General features: G+C 48.7%; 2 protein-coding genes across 5 annotated transcripts in view; one reads left to right on the top strand and one right to left on the bottom strand.

Annotated features, from left to right (window-relative positions):
• Positions 1-21,401, bottom strand: part of ADA (adenosine deaminase) — a 99,816-nt gene that overhangs the window by 71,748 nt on the left and 6,667 nt on the right. The gene's annotated exons all lie outside the window — the stretch shown is intronic.
• CCN5 (cellular communication network factor 5) lies at positions 2,377-12,140 on the top strand. Of its 2 annotated transcripts, XM_081034027.1 has the most exons (6): positions 2,377-2,488; positions 2,836-2,928; positions 5,249-5,465; positions 6,963-7,040; positions 8,626-8,880; positions 11,169-12,140. In XM_081034027.1, the coding sequence occupies exons 2-6, from the start codon at positions 2,869-2,871 to the stop codon at positions 11,387-11,389; spliced, it is 831 nt and encodes a 276-aa protein (XP_080890153.1). In that variant the 5' UTR covers positions 2,377-2,488; positions 2,836-2,868; the 3' UTR covers positions 11,390-12,140. The 2 variants fall into 2 exon arrangements, with proteins under 2 accessions (XP_080890153.1, XP_080890154.1); XM_081034028.1 differs by lacking the exons at positions 2,377-2,488; positions 6,963-7,040 and adding an exon at positions 2,502-2,666.

Here is a 21,401-nt window from a genome sequence, read left to right as displayed (position 1 = left end):
GTCTTCCTTCTCACCTCAAAGAAAGAAGTGGTTCAAAACTGCTCCTCCCAGGACAAATGAATCAATGGTGACAGCGGTCAGAAGAGTGAGCAGCTGGGCAGCAGAGGGCATCGTCTTGGAAGGGGCCTGAGGAATCTTCCAGAAATGTCCCTTGATCTGGGTGATGGTTACATGGATGTGTACCTATGTGACGAGTTATCAAGCGGTACACTTAATACTAGTGCACTTTAAGCACTTCTCTGTATATATGTGACCCCCCCAATTTAAAAAATAATGCCCCAGAGAGCTCTCTCAGCGGTAGCAAAATAAATGACAACATCAAAAACCACAACGTAAGTTTTGGAGTCATACGGACCTGCGCAGAAAATCTGGCTGTTTTCCAGTTGTGTGATTCTAGGCAAGTGCCTTGGCCTCTCTGAATTTCATCTTTCTGATTGAGATGACTGAGAATTGCAAACACCACTTTTTATAAAAAGTACTTGGCACAGGGCTGGCTCCCACTGGACGCTCAACACCTAATCACTTTCGTGGCTATTAAAACCAAGTGGTCCTACAAGGTTTTCCCTGAGTGCAGGCAGTAAGAGGGGCACATTGTCCATAGAGAATTTAAAGAGAGACTAAAATCGAGGTGAAGCCAGTCTGATTTCTGTTATCACCGTGCACTGGCAAATATCACTCATGTCAGTTGTAAAGTATTCTGTCCCCTAAAATATCTTTTTTTTTTTTTTTGGTCTAACTTCTAAACAATTGATGCAGTAAGTGTTGAATTTTATTAAAATGCATGTAAGCTTTGAATAAGTGCATGTTAATTCTTATCCTTTAATAATCATATTCTACATGGAAGTAAATATGGAGAATTGTTAGGGTTACCGTTGCCCCCCCCCATCCTCTATGCGTACATGAACTCAGGAACACGCGTTCATGACAGAGTCAGTTCCTAAGAGTTTAGAGTCTTTGGCACTTGCTTCAAGTGAGTTCCTGTCTCCAGCTCCGAGGTGTTACATTATTTGTGCATCTCAATACAAAGTAGATGCAAATGACTGGAGAGTGAAGGTGAAGACAGAGACACAGGTATTTCCATGCTGTCATTCTATGTGACCACGTGGAGCTCTGATCTGTGTTTAAAATTTAAAACAGTGAAACAGTGTGAACCGTGAAGGATAATGATGTTGTTTGGTGGGTGCCAATTTTAGTACACACCAGAAATCTATTTGTTTCAACTCATGTTCATGGCTGAAAATTATTTTGGTGCACGAAGGAAGGTGGGGGTGTTCCAAGATGATCTATTCTGGGTATCAAATACCTTAGGCACGCTTTTGACTTAAAACGGAAGCATTTATCAATCAGTCACTGTATCCCTCCTTCCCTCCATGTCGGTGGACACCTCCCCCACCACAGCCACTTCCCCCAACCATAAGGGTCAAATCCTGAATTTTCACTTTCAATTTCCATCCCCGTTGTCTCCTTCCCCTGCTGAAAAATCCCTGTCTGACTCCTATATCAAGTCACTCCTCTTCCGGACCAGCCACCCATTCTGGAACCCTCTGCTGTTCCACTCACTCACTTTGAGGTACGGGGTACCAGTGGAGATTCTGGGGCCAAAGCCTTCCTCACACACCTCTTGACATTACCTCTATTATTTTTGCCGAAGTCTATAGTCAAAGGTCATGTCTTTACATCCTCCACCCCTCAGTGGCTGGAACCTTGTAGATGTCCCCAAAATACTGGTAGAATAAATGCGGGTGTCTTACTCCCCACATACAAGACCACCCCCCTCCTCACACTTAGCTCCAGTCATACCAGGCACCTTCATTTCCTGGAATAGGCAATGCTATCCTGCTCTCTCCCACCTCTAGGCGTTTGTACCGCTATTCCCCCTGACTGGAACGTTCTGCCCTCTCTAATCCCCTATGTCCTTGGCTCTCTGAAAAGACACCTCCTTCAGAAAGCTGTCCCTCACCTTCCGTCTCAGCAAGGACCCTCTCCTCGGTATGCCCAGAAATTCCACCTGTTTTCTCACGGTTGTCTCCCACTCTGGGCTTTGTCCCAAAGTTGTACTGGGTATCCAGTCCCTGCAGAGGGGGCCTCAGAGATGTCTGGCTTACATGAAATGGATTTGGTTCTTCCAGGTTATCTCGTAGTGCCCAGCAAGCACCGGCATGCAATAGGTCCAGCCTGCATGGGCTCATTCACCGCAGCTGCCTGCCAGAGCCCGGAAAGCAGGCCCTGGGGAGGCCCCTCACTGCCAAAAGCAAACAGGCCGCCAGGGAAGTTTTGCTTTGGGTCACACCCACCTCCGGGAGGCTGCCAATCCTCCTGCCAGAAACCGCAGGCCCTCCAAAGCTGCCCAGAGACTGGGCCACGGGGATTAGGAAGACTTGGGTCAGCTCTGCTAAGGGGGTGTCTGCCCAGCACTTCCTGGATCCACAGCCCCTTGGGGTCAGGCAGGGGGTCTGGGCAGGGCTGCAGCAGCGACAGCAGTGGCTTGGTAAGGCCCTCTTGGACTGGGAGGAGCTACGGAGGCCCTTGCCAGCCTGTCACAGGCTCTTGGTGCTGACACTGGCTCTGGCTTTCACACACACACACACACACACACACACACACACACACACACACACACACACAGGTAGCCACCCTTTTGGTGGCCTCTACAGTCTCGTCTTCAGGTAAATGGGCTCATCAGTGGAAGGGTAAGGATGGGGAAAGGAGCGAGGAATGCAAAGACCTGTGTGTGTGTGTGTGTGTGTGTGTGTGTGTGTGTGTGTGTGTGTGTGTTTGCCTGGGAGTGCCCTCACAGCCGCCGGAACATAAAGACTTACAGGTCCTGCTTCCCAGGCTCAAAGCTGGCTCCGTGGGGGACACAGTGACATGAGAGGCACACCACAGACCCACCTCCTGGCCTTGTCCTTCCTCTGCCTCCTCTCAAAGGTAAGGGGGCTCTGGGCCCCAAAACATACTGCTGGCTTCCTTGGTGTGGTGGGGGAGGTGAAAAATCACTGCCGAGAACCCCTGGAAGGATCCCTGCAGGCCCTCCCATGTTGGGCACAGCCAGGCTACCCCTCCCTGGTACCCAGACAGCTGCCTCTGACCAGCTCTGCTATGTGACTTCAGGCAAGTCCCTTCTTTCTGAGCCTCGGCTGTACCCTCAGTTGAATGGGTACAATGTTCATGAGGCCTTTGTGAAGATCATTTATGATAATGCATCTAAAAAGCTTAGCACAGGACCTGACATGGCAAAAGTTCAAAAGAGGACTTTATTATTCTTACCTATTCTCACAGGCCCTCTACAAAGCCCCTCTATAAATGAGACTCAAGACATGATCTGCTTTGCCTAACGATGAGCCAGGATTTGAATGGATGGTGGGGTCTAACTGATTGGAAAGTTCACACAGCAAGGGCATTAATGCTGTTGGGTTCTCAGGCAGTGAGTGACCTGCTGACCCTGGCTGGTGGGGAGAGGGAGACACCTCCATGGAATAATGACCTTCTCTCATGGGATATTTTTCAAAGGGCTTTTGGAATGTCTACCTTGCCTAACATGCCTAACAACGCTATAAGGAAATATTATCCCCTGTTTTCAGTTAAGCAAGGCTCAGAGGGGGTGAGTAACTTGCCTAAAGCCACACAGCAAAGAGACATCAGAGCAATAGAGGAGGTGAAGCCTGGGATAGGCCTGGGTGTGTGTTGGGGTGGGAGTGGGGCTTCAGTCTGTGCCTGTCTACCTCCACCCTGGACCATGGCCACAGTTGCTGGGCCCTGTCATCCCCTCACAAATGCTGAGCTCCCGGTGCCATGGAGTCTGGCCCTGCCCCCAGCCATGATCTCACTGTATCTTCATGCTCCTTTGAGGAGCACAGACAGGAGCTTCTCTCCTGGTCCCGAGCAGTGGTATGGGAACCCTGCTGACCTCCCAGTCCCGCTGTTTGTTCTCCCAAAGGGGATGGCCAGGCCAGGACATGTTGCCAAGGTGGGTGGCTGGGGTAGCTGGAACAGAGGAGTTGAGGTTTGGGGCCCAGAACTAAAGACCAAAATGAACCTGTCCTCTACTCGCTGCGCACCCCGCCACTCTTCCTGGGTCCCAAGGAGCCACGCAGCATCCTGAACACAACACAGGGACTCGTCACCACGAACATGGAAAACCCCACAACCCTCAGAGAGAGAATGCCAGTCCTCCAGGCAGGTGGGCTCTTGGGCTGTGGCCAGTGGCCAGTGGCAGAGACCTGGAAACACATCCACCCCATTTTACAGAAGCTCCCTCCCCACGGAGCAGTTATGTGAAATGCTCAAAGTCACAAAGCCAGCCAGTGGCAGAACTTAGATTTCAACTCTGCCCAGAAGATTCCATCTCCAGGGCTCTGGGTCCTCAATGGGGAAACAGGTGCCCAGAACTGCAGCTAACACACTGTGACTTTTGGCAAATCCCTTCCGCTCTCTGGAGCTCAGTTTCTCCATCTGTGCATGGCAGGACGGAGGGAGTTAGCCTCAAGCAGAGGTACCAAAGACCTGACTGTGTGTCAGAAGTCCCTGGACAACCTGTCAAAAATACAGATTCTAGGGCCCCGTCTCTAGAACTTCTGATTTGGTAAGTCCCAGAGGAGGCCTGGGGGTCAGTATTATACCAAGTTTCCTGGTTGATTCGATGCTCATCCAGAAACAGCTTTTGGATTGTTCCAAAGAGCAAAAACATCCACGATACCATTTGATGTATTCAGCCCTCAAGATAAGTATCTACAGTCTACCTGCTGGAAAGTGTACAGGACGCTATGGTTTTAATCTTTCATCTTACTGCTTTTGCCTTTCTAAGCTCCTAGAGCCCTTTGTTGTAATTCACAATGAAGACCGTCATACCTAAATGCATTGAGTATTTACAGCATGCCGGGCCTGTGCTAAGTGTTTGACAGGCATCGTTTCACATACGCCCAAAGCAATCCTCTGAGTTAGATACTACTATTACCTCCCTTTTACAGATGAGGAAACTGAGGCTCAGAGAGCTTAAGCAACTTGCCTAAGGTCACTCAGCTAATAAGGGGAAGCGTGAGGACTGGAACTCTAGACCAGAGTCTGTGCTTATGACCACAGTGTCATGCCACCTCTTAGGCAGTGTCAAGGGACCACCAGGGTTCAAGGCCAGGTCTGGGAGACTCTGGGACCAATGTATGGACCCCACACTGCCCAGCCTGACAGAGAGGTGGCCAATTCACTACCCACTGTGAATGACCACGGCTGAGCGAGGTCTCTGTCTCTACAGGTGTGTGCCCAGCTGTGCCCAACACCGTGTGCCTGCCCTTGGCCACCACCCCGATGCCCCCTGGGGGTGCCCCTGGTGCTGGACGGCTGCAACTGCTGCCGGGTATGTGCACGGCGGCTTGGGGAGTCCTGCGACCATCTCCACGTCTGTGACCCCAACCAGGGCCTGGTCTGCCAGCTGGGGGCAGGCCCTGGTGGCCAGGGGGCCGTGTGCCTCTGTAAGCAGGTTTGCGGGACTGATGGGGGTATGGTTGGGAGGGTGGGGGTTCAAGGCCATTGTGTCCTGAATCAAAGAGAAGCCCTTCTCTCTCTACCCCCTTTCACCCTCACTTCAAGTACCTCGTCCATTCCAGCCAAACCTGATGACCCAAGGTTCCCCAGGCCCACACCCTACTTGTCCCCTCTTGTCTCTGCTCAGACCATGCCCATCATCTGAACAGCAGTCCCCCATTCCTACCTGTCCAAATCATAGCCAGCTTGCAAAACCAAGCTCAAACCCCACCTCCCCCAAGAAGCCCTCCCAGAGTCTTCTAAGCAGACGTCATCATCCCCTCCTCAGGGTGCTCATGACACTTCTGGGAAGATGAAAGTGCAGCTCCTTATTTAGGGCATAATCTGTGCCGGGCACTGTGCTAAGCATTGACGACACAATGCTCACAATAATCATCTAAGGCGAGTACTTTCAGATCCACTTTATAGATGAGAAAACTGAAGCTCATAGATATTAACTGACATGCTTAATGTCACACAGCTTGGGACCTGGTCCAACAGGCTCTAAAGCAACAATCTGTCTGTCTTCCTCCTGGATTGGGAGCCCTTGGACCACAGTTTGAATTCTGTGTTTGCATTTACTAGTGACGTCCAGCATCTTACATCTGTCACTACTTTTAGGCCTCAGTGCCCCTGATACTTTCTGTCAGGGGTTCTCAGCATTGCTCTAGGGACATTTGGGACCATATAATTCTTGTTGCCAGGGTTGTCCTGTGCTTGGTAGGACGTTTAGCAGTGTCCCTGGTCTCTACCCACTAGATGCCAGTAGCACCCTCATCCCCAAGATATGACACTCAATAAATAATTGTTGAATGAGTGAATTAATGGATGAATAACAATAGTTCTACTGGGGCTAGCAGTAACAGGCACCACTTATCGAGCATGCACTGTGAGCAAGCCCTTTACATACATGATTTCATGCTAGCCTTAGTAATGAGGTAGGTCCTAATATAATATTATCCCTATTTTGTGAGGGAACTGGGGCTCAGAGAGGTTATGTCCCTCGCCTAAGGTTACACAGTGTGTAAGTGGCTGAAGGCAAAACACACACACACCCGTTGTTCCTTCTTCTGCAAAGGACTCTCAGAAGGGAAGAAGGACACAGAAATCACCAGATGACAAAACTGTGCTCTGAAGTTATTTGGGGAGATCACTGGACAAGAGGGCATTGGAGAGGGCCTGGAAGGAAGAATGGGGCAGCTGTTTGTGTGTATGGATGGGTGGATGGGTGGGGAGGGGGAATCTAAGAGTAAGTCTGGAGGTTCCTCATGCTGTTTGAGACCATGTACATGTACCAGCGGTGGGGTACATTCCCTAGGAGTCATTCCCTGCACCCCAGCCCAAGCCAGCTCTGAGCTGGAGGACCCAGGAGAGGTGCCAGGAAACCTTGCTAAAATTATTGCCCCCTCCAGGTGACATTCCTAAACAATCCCTCTGTTTACCAGGTCATCCCAGCGATCAGGAAACCCAGAGCTGTGGCACCAGGAGTAGGACTGGGAGACCCGGGCTTGGCCAGGCTGAGGGTGAGGATTCAGGTGCCACTGCCCCTGCAGTTTCTAGGAAACCAGGGGCCAAAAAGGACAGGATTTGAAGCCAAAGTGCTGCGGCCTGGAAGGAGCAAGGAGAGAGAGCGGACATGGATCCCATCCTCCCCAGAGGGAGAAACATCACCCACTCCCATTTATTGAGCATCTGTTGTGTTCCAGGCTGGAGACAAAATGCTTTAAGTGCACCAGCTCGTTTAATCCTCTGATGGCCCTGTGAGCAGGGTACCACAGCTCAGAGAGGTGAAGTAACTTCCCCAAGTCCCACAGCTCACATGCCGGGAACTGAGGTTTGAACCCAAGTCTATGTGGTTCCAAAATTCCTGCATGTGCATAGACCCATCTGAAGTCCTTCTCTGATGACCTGGGAAAACCTGCTTGCCAACAACCCAGCTGAACTGCCCCTCGGGTCTCCAGAAAGCCATCCTGATTGCTCCTTTCTCTGCACTTCCTGAGCAGCTTACATGTACTTCTCCAGGGCTCTTTGTTGCTTTGGAGATGAAGACTTTCATATCTGTCTCCCCCACGGGCCCTGAGTCCCTCCAGGCAACGACTGTGTCTTACTCCTGTCTGGGAGCACAGTGGTTGGCACACAAGAGGGGCATAATCTAGATCTCTGGAATTAGAAGGAGTCACGCTATCTCATAAGTGCCTCTTATGTGCTGGGCCTTGTGCCAGGCATTCATTCAAAGGACATGGGTGTGTCCCATTCATGCTATGAGCCAGCACAGGGGACGCCAGGATGAACACCCTTAGCCCCAGTCCTCAAGCAGTTCATGCCTGGTGGAAGAAGTGGTAATAGCGCCCATATCTGGAGAGTTTCATTCAAAGACTGTTTCCTGAGCACCTACTATGTGCCCAGCACTGTGCTAGATACTATGTACATATGATGTCATGGAACTAAAAGGAGAGATTATTGTTTTCATCATTGCTATTGCTGAGGGGACTCAGAGAAGTTCAGTAACTGACCTAAAGTCACACAGCCAGCAAGTTAAGCCCTGACCTGGCAGTGATGGCTACAACAGATGGAAGTGCGAGTCTGTTGCATGAAATCTCAGTGTATATATCATAGCTACCCAGTACTAACATAATAATTATACTAATAACAACAACCGAGCAGCTAGGATCTATTGGCTTTCCTTTATGTGGTACTCATTACATATATTGTTTCACTTAGTCTATACCACAACCCTGTGAAATCGGTACCATTATCACCCATTTCGCAGGTGAGGAAACTGAAGCAAGAAGAAATTAAATAATTTGGCCAAGGTCCATAGCTAATAAAGGGGCTCAACCCAGGCCAGTCTTCACGCAAACCCTGTGCCAGGACGCAGTGGGCCACGCTGTCTTTCTGCAGGCGCCAGGGCAGGCTGGCCATGGTGGGGGGGGGGGTCGTACTAAGGCACGGAGTCCCTTGACAATGCTCAGAGGCTGTAAGGGCACTGCCTCCCCAGTGGGATCTGGGCCAGCGCTGCACAGAGGGCCATGTGGAGCATGTGGCTGGAATAGCCTTGCCCAGGGAAAAGTTGGGGATCAGCGATGGGGTCCTGTTTCTCCTCCACAGGGGGAGAGGATGATGGGAGCTGTGAGGTGAACGGCCGCCAGTACCGGAATGGGGAGACCTTCCAGCCCCACTGCAGGATTCTCTGCCGCTGTGAGGACGGGGGCTTCACCTGTGTGCCACTGTGCAGCGAGGATGTCCGGCTGCCCAGCTGGGACTGCCCTTACCCCAGGAGGGTAGAGGTCCCTGGCAAGTGCTGCCCCGAGTGGGTGTGCGACAAGGCAGGGGGGCTGGGGGTCCAGCCCCTCCCAGCCCAAGGTGAGTGCAGGGCTGGCCCAGGCCAGGGGGCGGGGCCTCTCAAGGGCCAGGACACCTGGCCACATCAAAGCAAAGGTTTCACTGACAGAAACTAGGCGGGTGCCCTGGCTGAGGAGACATTCAAGAAAGCAGAGTGGGCAGTCACAAGGCCTCTTTAAAACTGAGAAAACAAGAAGCAGTGATGTAAGTGTATCATTTTCAATCATAAACAAAAGTAAAAATTGATGGCAGAATGGGGAAGGGAAAGGTGGGTTAGGATACTTGAACCAAACTCTCACATTTCTTAGCGGAGGTATACTATCATAATATATACTATTATACTAACATTGATACATATTAATAATATATTTATACAACATCATTTAAATATTATACAATATTATTATTTAGTCTTATAAAAAGAAGAATTCAAAACTGGAAGTGTCAAGGTAGTTGTCTCTGGGACATGGGCACAGGGGTGGGCAGAGGTGGAAGACACTTATCTCCTGCTATAAATTCTTCAATTTTAGAGACTATGTGGTTGTTATGTTGCCAGGGATTTTAAAATTATTATATGAATGTGATTTTTTTTTCCAAAAAAAAAAAGCCTACTGAAAAGAGGGTGCCGTTTCCATAGATGTCGGTGCCACGGGAGAGGCAGTGGAGCGTGGTGGGTCTACACCCTGTTCTTCCACTTCCTAGCTGTGTGACTCTGAGACAGTTGCTTAACTTCTCTGTGTCTCAGTTTCTCCACCTGTAAAATGGGAATAAGAGCATGCATCTTGTGAGCACTGGATGAGTAAGTATAAGTAAAGTAGTTATGACAGTGCCTGGACACAGCACTCCATCAGGGGTAGCTTTTATTATCCCTATGATGGAACGTGACACATCCGTTTAAATCCATAGACTGCCCATGGGTTCACCTTACATATAAAAAAAGCAGGATAGGACACCATACATGTAATTTGATCTCCATGATGTGTGAGCATACAAGGTCAGACAATTAAGATCGCGAACTCATCCTAGAAAAAGTGCCACATACCTCATTGCTGAATGTCACTATGGTCACCTTTGAAGTCCTCCCCTTGGGAAGCTATGCACTGACGCCAGTGCCTAGTCCATCTTTTAAAGCAATGTTGGAACTCTTTTTCTGGAATGGCCATCAGAGCTGTTGTCGTATTACCTTTGATGTCCTGAATGTCATCAAAATGTCTTCCTTTCAATATTTCCTTTATCTTTGGGTAAAGAAAGAAGTCATTGGGTGAGTACCAGCTCAGGTGAGTAGGGAGGGTGTTCCAATATGCTTACTTGTTTCCTGGCTAAAAGCTCCCTCACAGACAGTGCTGTGTGAGCTGGTGCATTGTCGTGAAGCAAGAGCCATGAATCGTTGGTGAAAAGTTCAGGTCGTCTAACTTTTTCACGCAGCCTTTTCAGTACTTCCAAATAGTAAACTTGGTTAACTGTTTGTCCAGTTGGTACAAATTCATAATGAATAATCCCTCTGATACCAAAAAAGTTGCAACAAGTTCACGAACTTGTCAGACCTCCTATGTGTATATCTGCAAGTAGAAGCCCACATATACATCATACATGCTGCACACATGTGTGTATAACACAGGGTTTCTCCACCTCCACTAGTGACATTTGGACCAGATAAATATTTGTTTTGCGGAGGGATATCCTGGCACTGTAGAATATTTAGGAGAATCCCTGACCTCTACTCACTAGGTCCCAGTAGCCACATCTCCCAATTGTGACAACCAAAAATGTCTTCAGTGTCAAGTGATTCCTGGAGGACAAAACTGTCCTTGGCTGAGACCCACTAGTATGAAGGACCAGAAGGAAGGACATCAAAATATTAACAGAGAAGAATAAGACTTGGGGAGGAGGAAAAGCTAGGCCCTGGTGAACCCACCACGTTGTTCCGGGCATGGCCTCTGAATCACTAGTGTCATCGTCGCCAGGACGCGGCACTACACACAGGCCACAGCCCCCCTCCTGTAAGACATTGTGGAGGATACAGAAATGAGACACTCACCAATTATTAGGGGACCGTCACGGTCAGCACCATCATAGTTGCCTAATAACCATCATTTAAGAGGGGCTCACAAGTACCAGGCACTGTGCTAAGTACTTCACCTCCATTATTTTATTCAATCCTAACAATCGACTGTTAGGAAATTTACGTAGGAAGAGCCTGAGGTCCAGAGAGATTTAAGCAACTTGACAAGGTTGCACCACAAGCCACTGGGCTGGTTTGGTTGCCAAGCCCTGATCTCACAGTGTTGACCTCTCTTTCTTTCCCCCAGGACCCCAGTCCTCTGGCTTTGTCGCTCTCCCACCCTCCGCAGTCCTCTGCCCAGAATGGAGCACAGCCTGGGGACCCTGTTCAACCACCTGTGGGCTGGGCGTGGCCAGCCGCGTGTCCAACCAGAATTACTTCTGCCGACTGGAGACCCAGCGCCGTCTGTGCCTGTCTGGGCCCTGCCCACCCGCCAGGGTCCACGGCCCACTAAACAGTGCCTTTTAGAGCGGGGATGGGGGTGGAGACTCAGTGCCCACCCTCCCCAGCCGGCAACCTTGGCTACAGGCAACAATCCAGCTCAGGTCCTCTATGTGGGCCCTGGAGGACAAGAAGGTTCCCATGCCTCCTGGTCTGTCTGGACCCTGAGATACAGCGGGGATGTATGCCCTAGTCCTCCATCCCCTAACTCCCAGCCTCAGAGGCTGGCCAGGTTGCTAGGGTCTTCTGGTCCAACCTCCGCACAGCCTTTATCAAACATGGGCGTGGGTTAGCTTTCTGGAGGTGGGGCAACTATCTCTCCTTAACCATTAGGCTCAGGCAGGTGCTGGGCTGGACGGGCTATTTCTCTGGGGGTGTGGGGAAGAGGGGCGCAGATGTTCTGCATCCTTTCCTGGAGTGACGTGAAAACAACCCTGAACATGTGCCTATACATGAACTTTGCGTCAGGCTTGTGCTGTCTGAGAAAGGACTCCCCATCCCGGGCAGGATTCAGGGGCTGAATGCTTTGTGAAAGATCACAAGATGAAATCACATTGTCTTGAAGAAAGTCAGAAAACAGGCCTTGGAGTGATCCGTTAAACCCAACCTGTATCAGTAAGAATTAACCTTTCTTGAGCACTTGCGATATACCACACACTGAGCTACACACTTTCTATGGGCCAGTGCTTTGCTGCAATGTTTTTGACTCAAGAAAAGGAGAACAGAATGTCCTCTGGGAACTGGGGAACATGGCCTGAAATAAACCAATCCAAGGGCGAAATTCTGTTTGAAGTCTCATGTTTTATTTTGTTGTTTTTTTTAACCTACTTATAAATTTGATATCCTCCTCTGTGATCTCCTTGTGTTTGTTTAAAAATAAAAACTGTGTTTTCATCAGGATCCAACCAGGAAATTAGAAAACATACAGGTAAACACACGGGTCTTAAGCATATGGCTGCATGAGTCTTTTACAGGGTCCACACCTATGTAACCAACACCTCAATCAAGGTATAAAACATTTCCATCATCTCTGAAAGTTTCCTCTGGCCCCTTCCCGGTCATCCCCTCCATCTCCTGAAGGCATCCACTCTTCTGATTTCTATCACCATAGATGAGTGTTGCCTGTTCTTGAACTTCACGTAAATAGAATCACACAGTAGGTACTCTTTAATGAATGGCTTTTTTGCTCAATACCAGCCCTGGGGTGGAGGGGAGGAGGGAGGGCAGAGCCCTGTAGCTGGAACCAGTCAGTGGAAGATGAAACCACGCGGCAGCGCCATCTGCTGGGAGCAGGCGCCTCTACAGAGATGCAGCCCTATAAATCTTACAAAAAGCAGAGAGAGATGGGGAGACAGACCCTGCTCTCTCCTGTACCCCAGTTTCCAGCAGGGCCTTCCATCGGTCAAACCTACTGGGAAGGTGGAAGGGGAGGGAGCCTGTGAATCGAGTGCTCAGAGACACAAAGCAGATCCAGGGGAGGGCAGGGACCCTGAGAGCAATGGAGATTCCAGCCTACAAGGCTGTAAATGACCCATCACTCAGGTACCACCGCCTCTAGGAGCCCCAGTTTGAGAACCACAGGCAGCATTTGAGCCATTTAATCTTCATAAAATATAACTAACTCTAGTTCACAGATGAGGAAATAGCGTGGAAAAGTGATCTGCCCGAAAGCTAGTCTGTAGATGGGGTGGGATTTTAGTTCAAGCCGAGTTCGACTCTTAAGACTGGGTTTATGATCTCACAGGCTGAAAGTTTCTGTGGGCCTGGACCTGAGCACATAAACTCTGAACACATAGCCAGGAAAAATTCTGATAATATGCTAAGAAATAGGGAGACGAGAATGAAGACAATGTACCCGCTTTGAACAAGTCCTCCAGGTGGGGGGGGGAGGGCCCTCTCTGCCCAGAGATTTACCCGCATAATTGCATATTGCTCTTGGGACATCCCTAAAAAGTGCTGTTACTATTTCCATTTTAGAGATGGGTAAACTGAGGCTCAGAGCGATTAATGAGTTGCCGTAGGATTGTGGTGTTGGACTCTGGACCAGGTTGACTGCCGGCCCGTGACTTCACTACTAAGCTGCTGTGAGCAGATCTGTGAAGAGTGGGCTCGGCCAACCTGCCATGTCCTGGCTCTGCTGTTTCCTAGTGTGAATCTAGACAGGGTACTTAACTACTTTGTGCCTCAGTTTCCTCTTCTCTAAAATGGGGATAGTGACAGTACTCAACACTGAGGGTGGCTGAGCGTAGTATGTGATTGAAGTAAAAATGCTAGCTATCATTATCTTGACTTGACCTCTTGGTGTTTTAGTTTTTTCACCTGTAAAATGGGCATAAATAGAAGTGCCCACCCTATAGGATCACTGCGTTGAGTGAGTACCCACCACAAAGTGTTATCGTGAATATTAGGTGAGTAATTCCTCTGTTTGCCTTAAATATCAGCTATTATTGTCATCCTACTTCCATGGCTTTATGTAAGTCAGAGAAATGAAGGCAAGGGCTGGGATTCTTCTCTTTTGTGGAGAAGAGGAGGTAGTACTGGGGACAAAGGTCCCGAGGTAAAAATCAGTCTACCCCCACTGACACTCACAGCCAAAGTACCAGGCCCAGCCATTCTCATTACATCTGTATGTTGCAACCGCTTTGTTGCAAGTCACAATAGTGCATTCTTGTCGCTATATAATATTCCACTGTGTGAATATACCACCTTTTGGTGATGCATTCTACTCTCCATTGGCATTTGGGCAGTTTTCAGTTTGGGGCATTATGAATAGGGCCTTATGCACATTTTAGTACGTGTCTTCTGCTGGATATTGGTAAACATTTCCATTGGATATATATATCTTGGAGTAGAATTGCTGGGTTGGGGCCTGTGATCTTCCTCCTGGATTAAATTATCTCCCAGAATAAAGGAGGTCTCTATACATCATAGATGCTCGATAAAGACTTATTGCATAAGTAATAAAAAGAAGAGTTAACATTTATTGAGTTCTAACCACATCCCAGGTTCTGTTGCAAGCATCTTCTATGCAATGACTCTCTTGACCCTCATGATAACCCTTTGAAGTAAGTATAAGCAGGCCCATTTCACAGACGGAGAAACTGAGGTACAAAGAAATTAAGGAAATAGCCCAAGTTTACACAGTTCAAAGCAGGCAAAACCAGGATTCAAACCCAGAGAGTCCGTCTCCAGAGCCCATACTCCTGGCTACCAGACTATACTGACCACAGTTGCTACAGTGTTTGGGGGAAAGACGCCAGGGCCTGGAGGAGAAGCTGTGGGTGTGGGAAAGAAGGAACAGAGGGGAGAATCAGCAGCGTGTGAGATCTTGTTTGAAAGATGGACGTGACGAGCAGAGGAAATGAGACACTAAATATGTACCTGGGTTTTCTGCTGGAGGATGGGGAGAATGGGGGAAGAGCAGAGGTGAGCCCCATAGGCGGCAGATGGGAGGGAATGTCCTCGATGTTTTGAGTTCGAGGAAGCAGTAGTCACCCAAGACAGTGTGGCCGTAGGCAACTGGAGATCAAAAATGGGTCAGGTCTGGATATAGAGAAAAGAGTTCAGATCAAGAATTTGAGTCACCTGAACAGAGGTAATCAGATTGACTGAGCCAGTTTAGTTACAGAAATAGCAAGCAAGTATGTGTGTGTCAGAGTGTATAACCTCTTATCACCCGCCCATCCTCACTGCTGTCCCCTGGCTGGGCCATCATCTCTGCGCAGAGAACTACAGTGGCCCCTTCCTGCTCTCCTGGCTTCCACTCTTGTTCCTTACAGGGTGAGCCGGAAGGATCCCGTTAAAACCAAGCCAGATCAGACCACTCCTTTTAATTCCAAGAAAAGCGAAAGGCCTCCGTACAACCTACAAGGCCCCCACTCTCTGCCCCAGTCACCTCTCTGCCCTCACCCTCAGTTACGCTCCCCCTTGCTCATGCTGCTCCAACCTCCTTGGCCGTCTTGCTGTTCCTCAAACACACCAGACATGCACCCACCTCAGGACCTTTGTACAGGCCCTTCCCTCTGCCTGGAACCATCTTGCCTCAGATATCCCCGGGGCTAATCCCTTTGATCGCTTTCAAGTTTGACTCACAAATCACCATTTCACTGAGAACCCAACCCGGCCACCCTCTTCCAATGACGCACACAGCGCACATCACCTTTCAACACACTGCATAAATTACTTATAATATTCATTATTTGTTGTCAGACTCCACAAGCGCCGGGACTTATGTCTGTTTTGTTCACTGATGGATTCCCAGGACCTAGAATAGTACCCAGGACAGAACCAGGCTCAGTTGTTATTGAATGAGTGAAATAATATATCTTGTTTGTTAAAAACGGATTTAATGGAGGTTAGAAAAGTAAATATATAGTTGACAAACGGGAGTGGTTGCCCGGTTCACAATGATTTTCCAATCCGAACCTTAGTATTTCTCAAAATCGGGTCCCCAGACCAGAGGCACCAGAATCGCCTAGAAACTGGTTAGAAATGCAAATATCTTGTGCCCCAGTCCAGACTCACAGAAACCGTGGGATGGGCCTAGAAATCTGTGTTTTAATACACCCTCTGGGGACAAAGCCCCAAAAAGCAGTTTCCAGGCTCTCGGCTTCACATAGAAAGGTGCTGGCTCGGGTAGTAAACGGCCATTAACTGTGATCAGATGGCCATCAGCTGTGGCTAGTTGGCCGTCAGCTGTAACCCGTAAGCCATTGGCCACTAATATAACGACTGTGGCTACGCTAGCAAAAGGAATGGGGGCTAGCAAGAAGATGGTGGCTGGCAAGTGCGGACTGCTGTTAGGACGGTGGGTTGCAGATTATGTAGATCCCACTTTTTGTATCTCCAGACCAGCCGCCAGTGAGAATATATTGGTTTGACTCCCCTATCTATGGCTCCGTGGGTGTCCCTTTTTGGCCTTACCGTGTCCTGCGTCCTTATGTGGGGAGCGGGACCAGAGACCCGGCAGGACGCCCCGCACGACATACCCTCCACCTCATTAAAATCTGTGAGATTAATACTGTGGCTTCAGGTGAGAAGCAAAAGAAAACGGTGGTGCGCTGCTGCCCCCTTGTGGCATTTTGGTGTATGAATCGTAGAGAGGCCACAGGCAGGGAGAAGCCCTCGGAGAGGAGACTGGGGCCCAGCCATCTCCAATTTCCTAGATGGAGAAGCAGTCTCAACGAAGGGAAGCGCCTTGCCCAAGGCCTCAGCGTGAGGCACTGATACCGCGAGGCCTACGGTTCTTTCCTATGTATCCAATGCAGCAGCTTTCTTTTCTTAAATATGATTTAAACAGATGCCTGTAAAGGGCCCTGCTGGGCCCTGAGCCAGGCCACCTCCATCTGTCCCCTGGATGACTCCCTGGTCCCTCTGCCCACAGTCCAGCTCCCTCCTCCCATCGGCCATACTGTGCAGCCAGAAGGATCTTTCTGGGGCACAATTATAGTTACATCACTGCTTAAACTCCCCTGAGGCTCAGAGTCGCCCTGTGGGTTGGCTCTGGGCTCCTTCCATGATTCATGGGCCTGCTGTGTCTTCCAAACTCTTCTGTGCTCCAGCCACACTGGATGACTCGGGCTACACACTCTGATCCAGGCCTTTCCCCAAGCTGTCCCCTCTGCCTGGGGAACTCTTTTCCCCAGGTCTTCACCTGGAGGACCCCCGATTATGCTTCATTAGTCAGTTTCCATGTCTGCCTGAGGGTGACCCTCCCCAGTGGGCTGGCTCCCATCCCTCTCACCTGCTCGGGTGCTGTCCTCCTGCCACTCTCCCCCTCTTACTCCCACATCTTCCCTTCCTCCCTTTTTTCCACATCAGTCTCATCAATATACACACATGCTGGTCCTTTTTCCAGGGCTGCAAAAGGTGGTCATGCAGCCCACGAGACCATGCCCATCCTGGCTACTCCGATAACAAGAGGTGGGGTGCCTTCTTCAACAGGTGACACTAGCAGCCTCCCTGAGGGTACCTGGGAAAGCTAAGGCTACCCATGGCCACCATGTTTCACATCCCATTGAAAGGTCCACCTGCCTCTCCCTAGATAACATGGGGTCTAGGGGTTGACTCCATTCTCAGCCATGGGGTCGTGATTTAGCTGATTATGATTTAGCTCATTCTTGAGAACTCATCTTTTCCTCCTTCCACTGCAATTAATTATAAAGCCAGGGAGAACCCAAGGACAAGAGCCCAGGCCACTTGGACACCGCAGCGTTGGCCAACGAGCCTCATTGGAAGTGGTCCCATAGCACTGGTCTGGTTCTTGTCCGTGGCCCATTGGCTGGTTCCTGGCCCCTCACGACTGGCTTTCATAAAAATGTTTCCAATCTCATCACTGGGCTAGGTCTTTTCATCCACACTCCGTCAGATGGGCAATACTTAACATGAGCCTCTTCAGTCGCTTCTCCCCAGCCCTGAAGCCAGCAGGCAGCAAACACAGGTGGTTGACTGACTTTCATCTGCCTTCTCACCTCAGGGACTGGACCTCCACGTCCCGATTACCCTCCTGCATCCTTCTGTCTCTGAGACATCCCATTCATGTCCCATTCTCCTCCCTTCCTCTCTTGATTCCTGCTCTGTGCCCCACTCTCCACCCCATTAAAGTCCAAGGTCTTGGAAGCTGGGGGCCTCCACACTGCCTCACCCTTGCTCCAGACAGTCAGTCCAGGGTCCTGATGTGGCCCCGGTGATGTGTAAAGGCCCCCTGCATCTTTTCACCAGCTCAGCCAGATTTCTTAGGTATTTGAATTTGATCTCCAAAAGAAATCTAAATGTATTTTAAAATTTCGTGTCAACAGTCAGATTTGTAATGTTTCTTTCATCATTGTGGTATTTGAGCTGCTGGATCCATACACCCCTAAACTTTTCAGTTATGGGGCCAATAAATTATCTTTAGTACTTAGACTAGTTTGAGTCGGGATCCTATTGCTTGAACCAAGAGTCTCACCAAATATAATTGTATACAGTCACGTAATTAATTACCTGTTTATTCTTGGCTCTTTGTTGGGTTTTGCACCCTAGAAGTTGAGTAGATTTCTGATTCATTCCCATGTCGCTGGAGCCCCACACAGGAACTGGTACCTGGTAGGTATTTACTACATGCCTGCTGAATGGTGACTGAGGTCTGGGCTCTAGCCTTGACTCTGCCTCTGGTGTGTGACCTTGAGCATCTGTGTCTCCTTTCGGAGCCGTTTCCGATTCTGCACAATGAAAATGATTATCTTTGCCCTGCCTGGCTTGAGAGCTGTGGTGAGGACCAGATGAGCCCAGACTTCTGAATGCACTTGGCATACTCGAAAGCTCTGCATACAAGGGAGCTATAATTAATTATATTTTCAAGGATGCACATTTTGTCCTAATTTCATCAGCCTCTCCAGCCCCCCAAATAGACTGTGGGCTCTGCGGGCACAGAGCAGACAGCATGTTGGAATCGTAGAAAGAAGATCTGAGAACAGCTTCAGCCGTCCCCAGCACCACCTCCAGGCAACATGAGACTTGTTGTACCTGCACAGGAGGTCAGCAAATGGGCCCTTTGTTTGTGCCCAGCACCTGCCTCCCACAACGCCCTGCCAGAAACCACTAAGACAAAGGGTTCCAGTGTCTCCTTGAATTGGAGTCATTGCAAGTGACATGAACACGGGACAGAGGCTGGCTGGCTGTTCTCTAAACTGTCTCCCTTTTTCTCCTGGCCACCCAGAGAGAGAACACATCTCTAGACAGGTGACTGAGGTCTAGCCATGGGATATGACTCCAAATCCGGACCATCAACTCCCCTCACAATGCTGCTCTACACCCACTTTCTGCCCTCATCCACTGGCCGCATGCAGAGGACCCAATGGTGACCTCCAAGGCTCTACAACACGGTTCTTCACTTCTCTTGATAAGCCCGGGACTCCTCAGGCACCTAGTAAAGTCTACAATTTCCTTCTCAGACTGGTGACATTAAATGTATAAAATATAATGCATGGAATTACAAAGGAAAGAAATCATTGAAATATGATAACCAAAACAAAAAGTTTGTGAGATTCTTATTATATATGCTTCTTTATGAACATATTAAGCAAGATCTAATTACCATCATTTCAAGGTAATTATAGTATTATACAGTAGTTCAAGATCTCTGCTGTAACTGTCACATGATATGAAAATACCTGTGATTTCTATTGGCTACAAACAGGTATGCCAATACTACTGTGTTTGTTGTCTTCATTCATACCTGAAGGAAGTGCCAAATGTTAGCTAGAGGTCAGTGTAACGATGCAATTCAAGTTCATGAATCCTTGAATTCCATCCACAGATGTTATCTCTGGGATAAGGATATCTGCTTTAAGGCAAGACAGAGTCACAAGAAAGAAGGAGCCTGGGTCCTTGGATGACCACATAGAACAGAGGTCCTTTCAACACATATTCAACCCAGAGGAAAAGACTGTAAGTCCTCATCAAACATCCTCATTAGGCTCTTGGAAACTGTAACTTTAAGTGAAACAACCTATAACAAAACCAATTTTACCCTAGGTTAATTGATAGAAACAAGAGTTAAGTTCCTACGGCATATTTCTGGTCACAAAGACATCACTCCACACTATAAAGTCTTTGATAGAGTGTGACAACGAAGCTCTTTTTATCACTGTCTGTTTAATCAGCTCAGCAAGCTAACCAGTGCTCTCCATTCTGTCTAACTACACCACTCCTGCCCAGGCATACTGAACACTCACCACTAGCAGGCCACTTACACCCTTGCTCCCTTCAGCTCCCTCCCACAGAGTTGTGTTATGGACTAAAAGCTGAAAGTTTGTGCCCCGGCTATATATCCTATGTTGAAATCCTAGCCCCCAAGGCGATGGTATTAACAGCTGGGGCTTTGAGGTGATTAGGTCAGGAGGGTGGGGCCTTTATGAATGGGATTAGTGCCTTTACAGGAAGAGATGAGAGAGCTTGTTATGTCTCTCTGCTCTCTGCCTGGTGAGGAGCCAATGAGAAGATGGCAATCTGTAAACCAGGAAGAGGGCTTTCACCAAGAACCTAACCGTGCTGGCACCCAGATTTCTGACTTCCAGCTTCCAGAACTGTGAGAAATAAATGTTTGCTATTTAAGCCACCCAGTCTACGGGATTCTGTTACAGCAGCCCAAGCTAAGACAAACGGCACATTTACCAAGAATCTGTTGGGTTTGTTCCCAAACCAGTTTGTATCAGCCGTACTTGTTATTGTACTCACGTAATTTTATCAGATAGTCTACAAACTGATGAAATATGAGTCCAAAAACGATGAGATTTGTTTTTGTGAAAACCCAATAAAGATGAGTTGCTAAACTATACTTTCAAAGTAGGTGTGGAAGAAACAACTACAAAAGATCTGGAAAATAATCACCCTGAGAATGTAGGGGGAATTCTGCACTCAAGTTGCTACCCAAGTGTCTTCAACTCCTTGCTCCACTTGAAATAAACCAAAACTGGAAGTCAGAAGATAGATTCTGGGTGTAGTTTATGCCAGGAGGACAATGTGAAAAGCCCATTCGCCCCACATTCAAAGAACAGACGGGCAAACATTCAAAGTGTATTCATTTAAAATGATTCCCTGCTTCTCTGATTAACTGACTGACTAAGCCTGGTCCCAACTAAGTGGGTCACGTGGGCTTTTACGTGATTATTGCCTTCATTTTATAGGTGAATAAACTGAGGCCCAAGATAACAGCAGATAAGGGGTGGAGCCACAATTAGAAACCAGCCAATCTGGTTGCAAGTCCGTGCTCTCCCTGTCTAGGCCAGCGATGTCCAGTTCCTCCATCCGTGATGATGGATCTGTTCTGTATCTGCCTGTCCAATGTATTAATAGTAACCACAGCACATGGCGCTACTGAGCACTTGAAAGGTGTCTCATGGGACTGGATAACTGAATTTTTCACATTTAATTCAATTTGAATTAATTTAAATATAAATAGCCACATATGGCCACCGTATCAGAGAGCAACACAGCTCTGTGCTACACTAACAATAGCACACGCCTTTCTTGGTGTCTAGGGTGCTTTTATTTCTCTGCT

This window comes from Rhinolophus hipposideros (assembly GCF_964194185.1).
Source record: "Rhinolophus hipposideros genome assembly, chromosome: 22".
In the NCBI taxonomy this organism is placed as follows: Eukaryota; Metazoa; Chordata; class Mammalia; order Chiroptera; family Rhinolophidae; genus Rhinolophus; species Rhinolophus hipposideros.
Note: the sequence above shows the minus strand (reverse complement) of the source record. Positions and strands in the feature narration are given on the sequence as shown.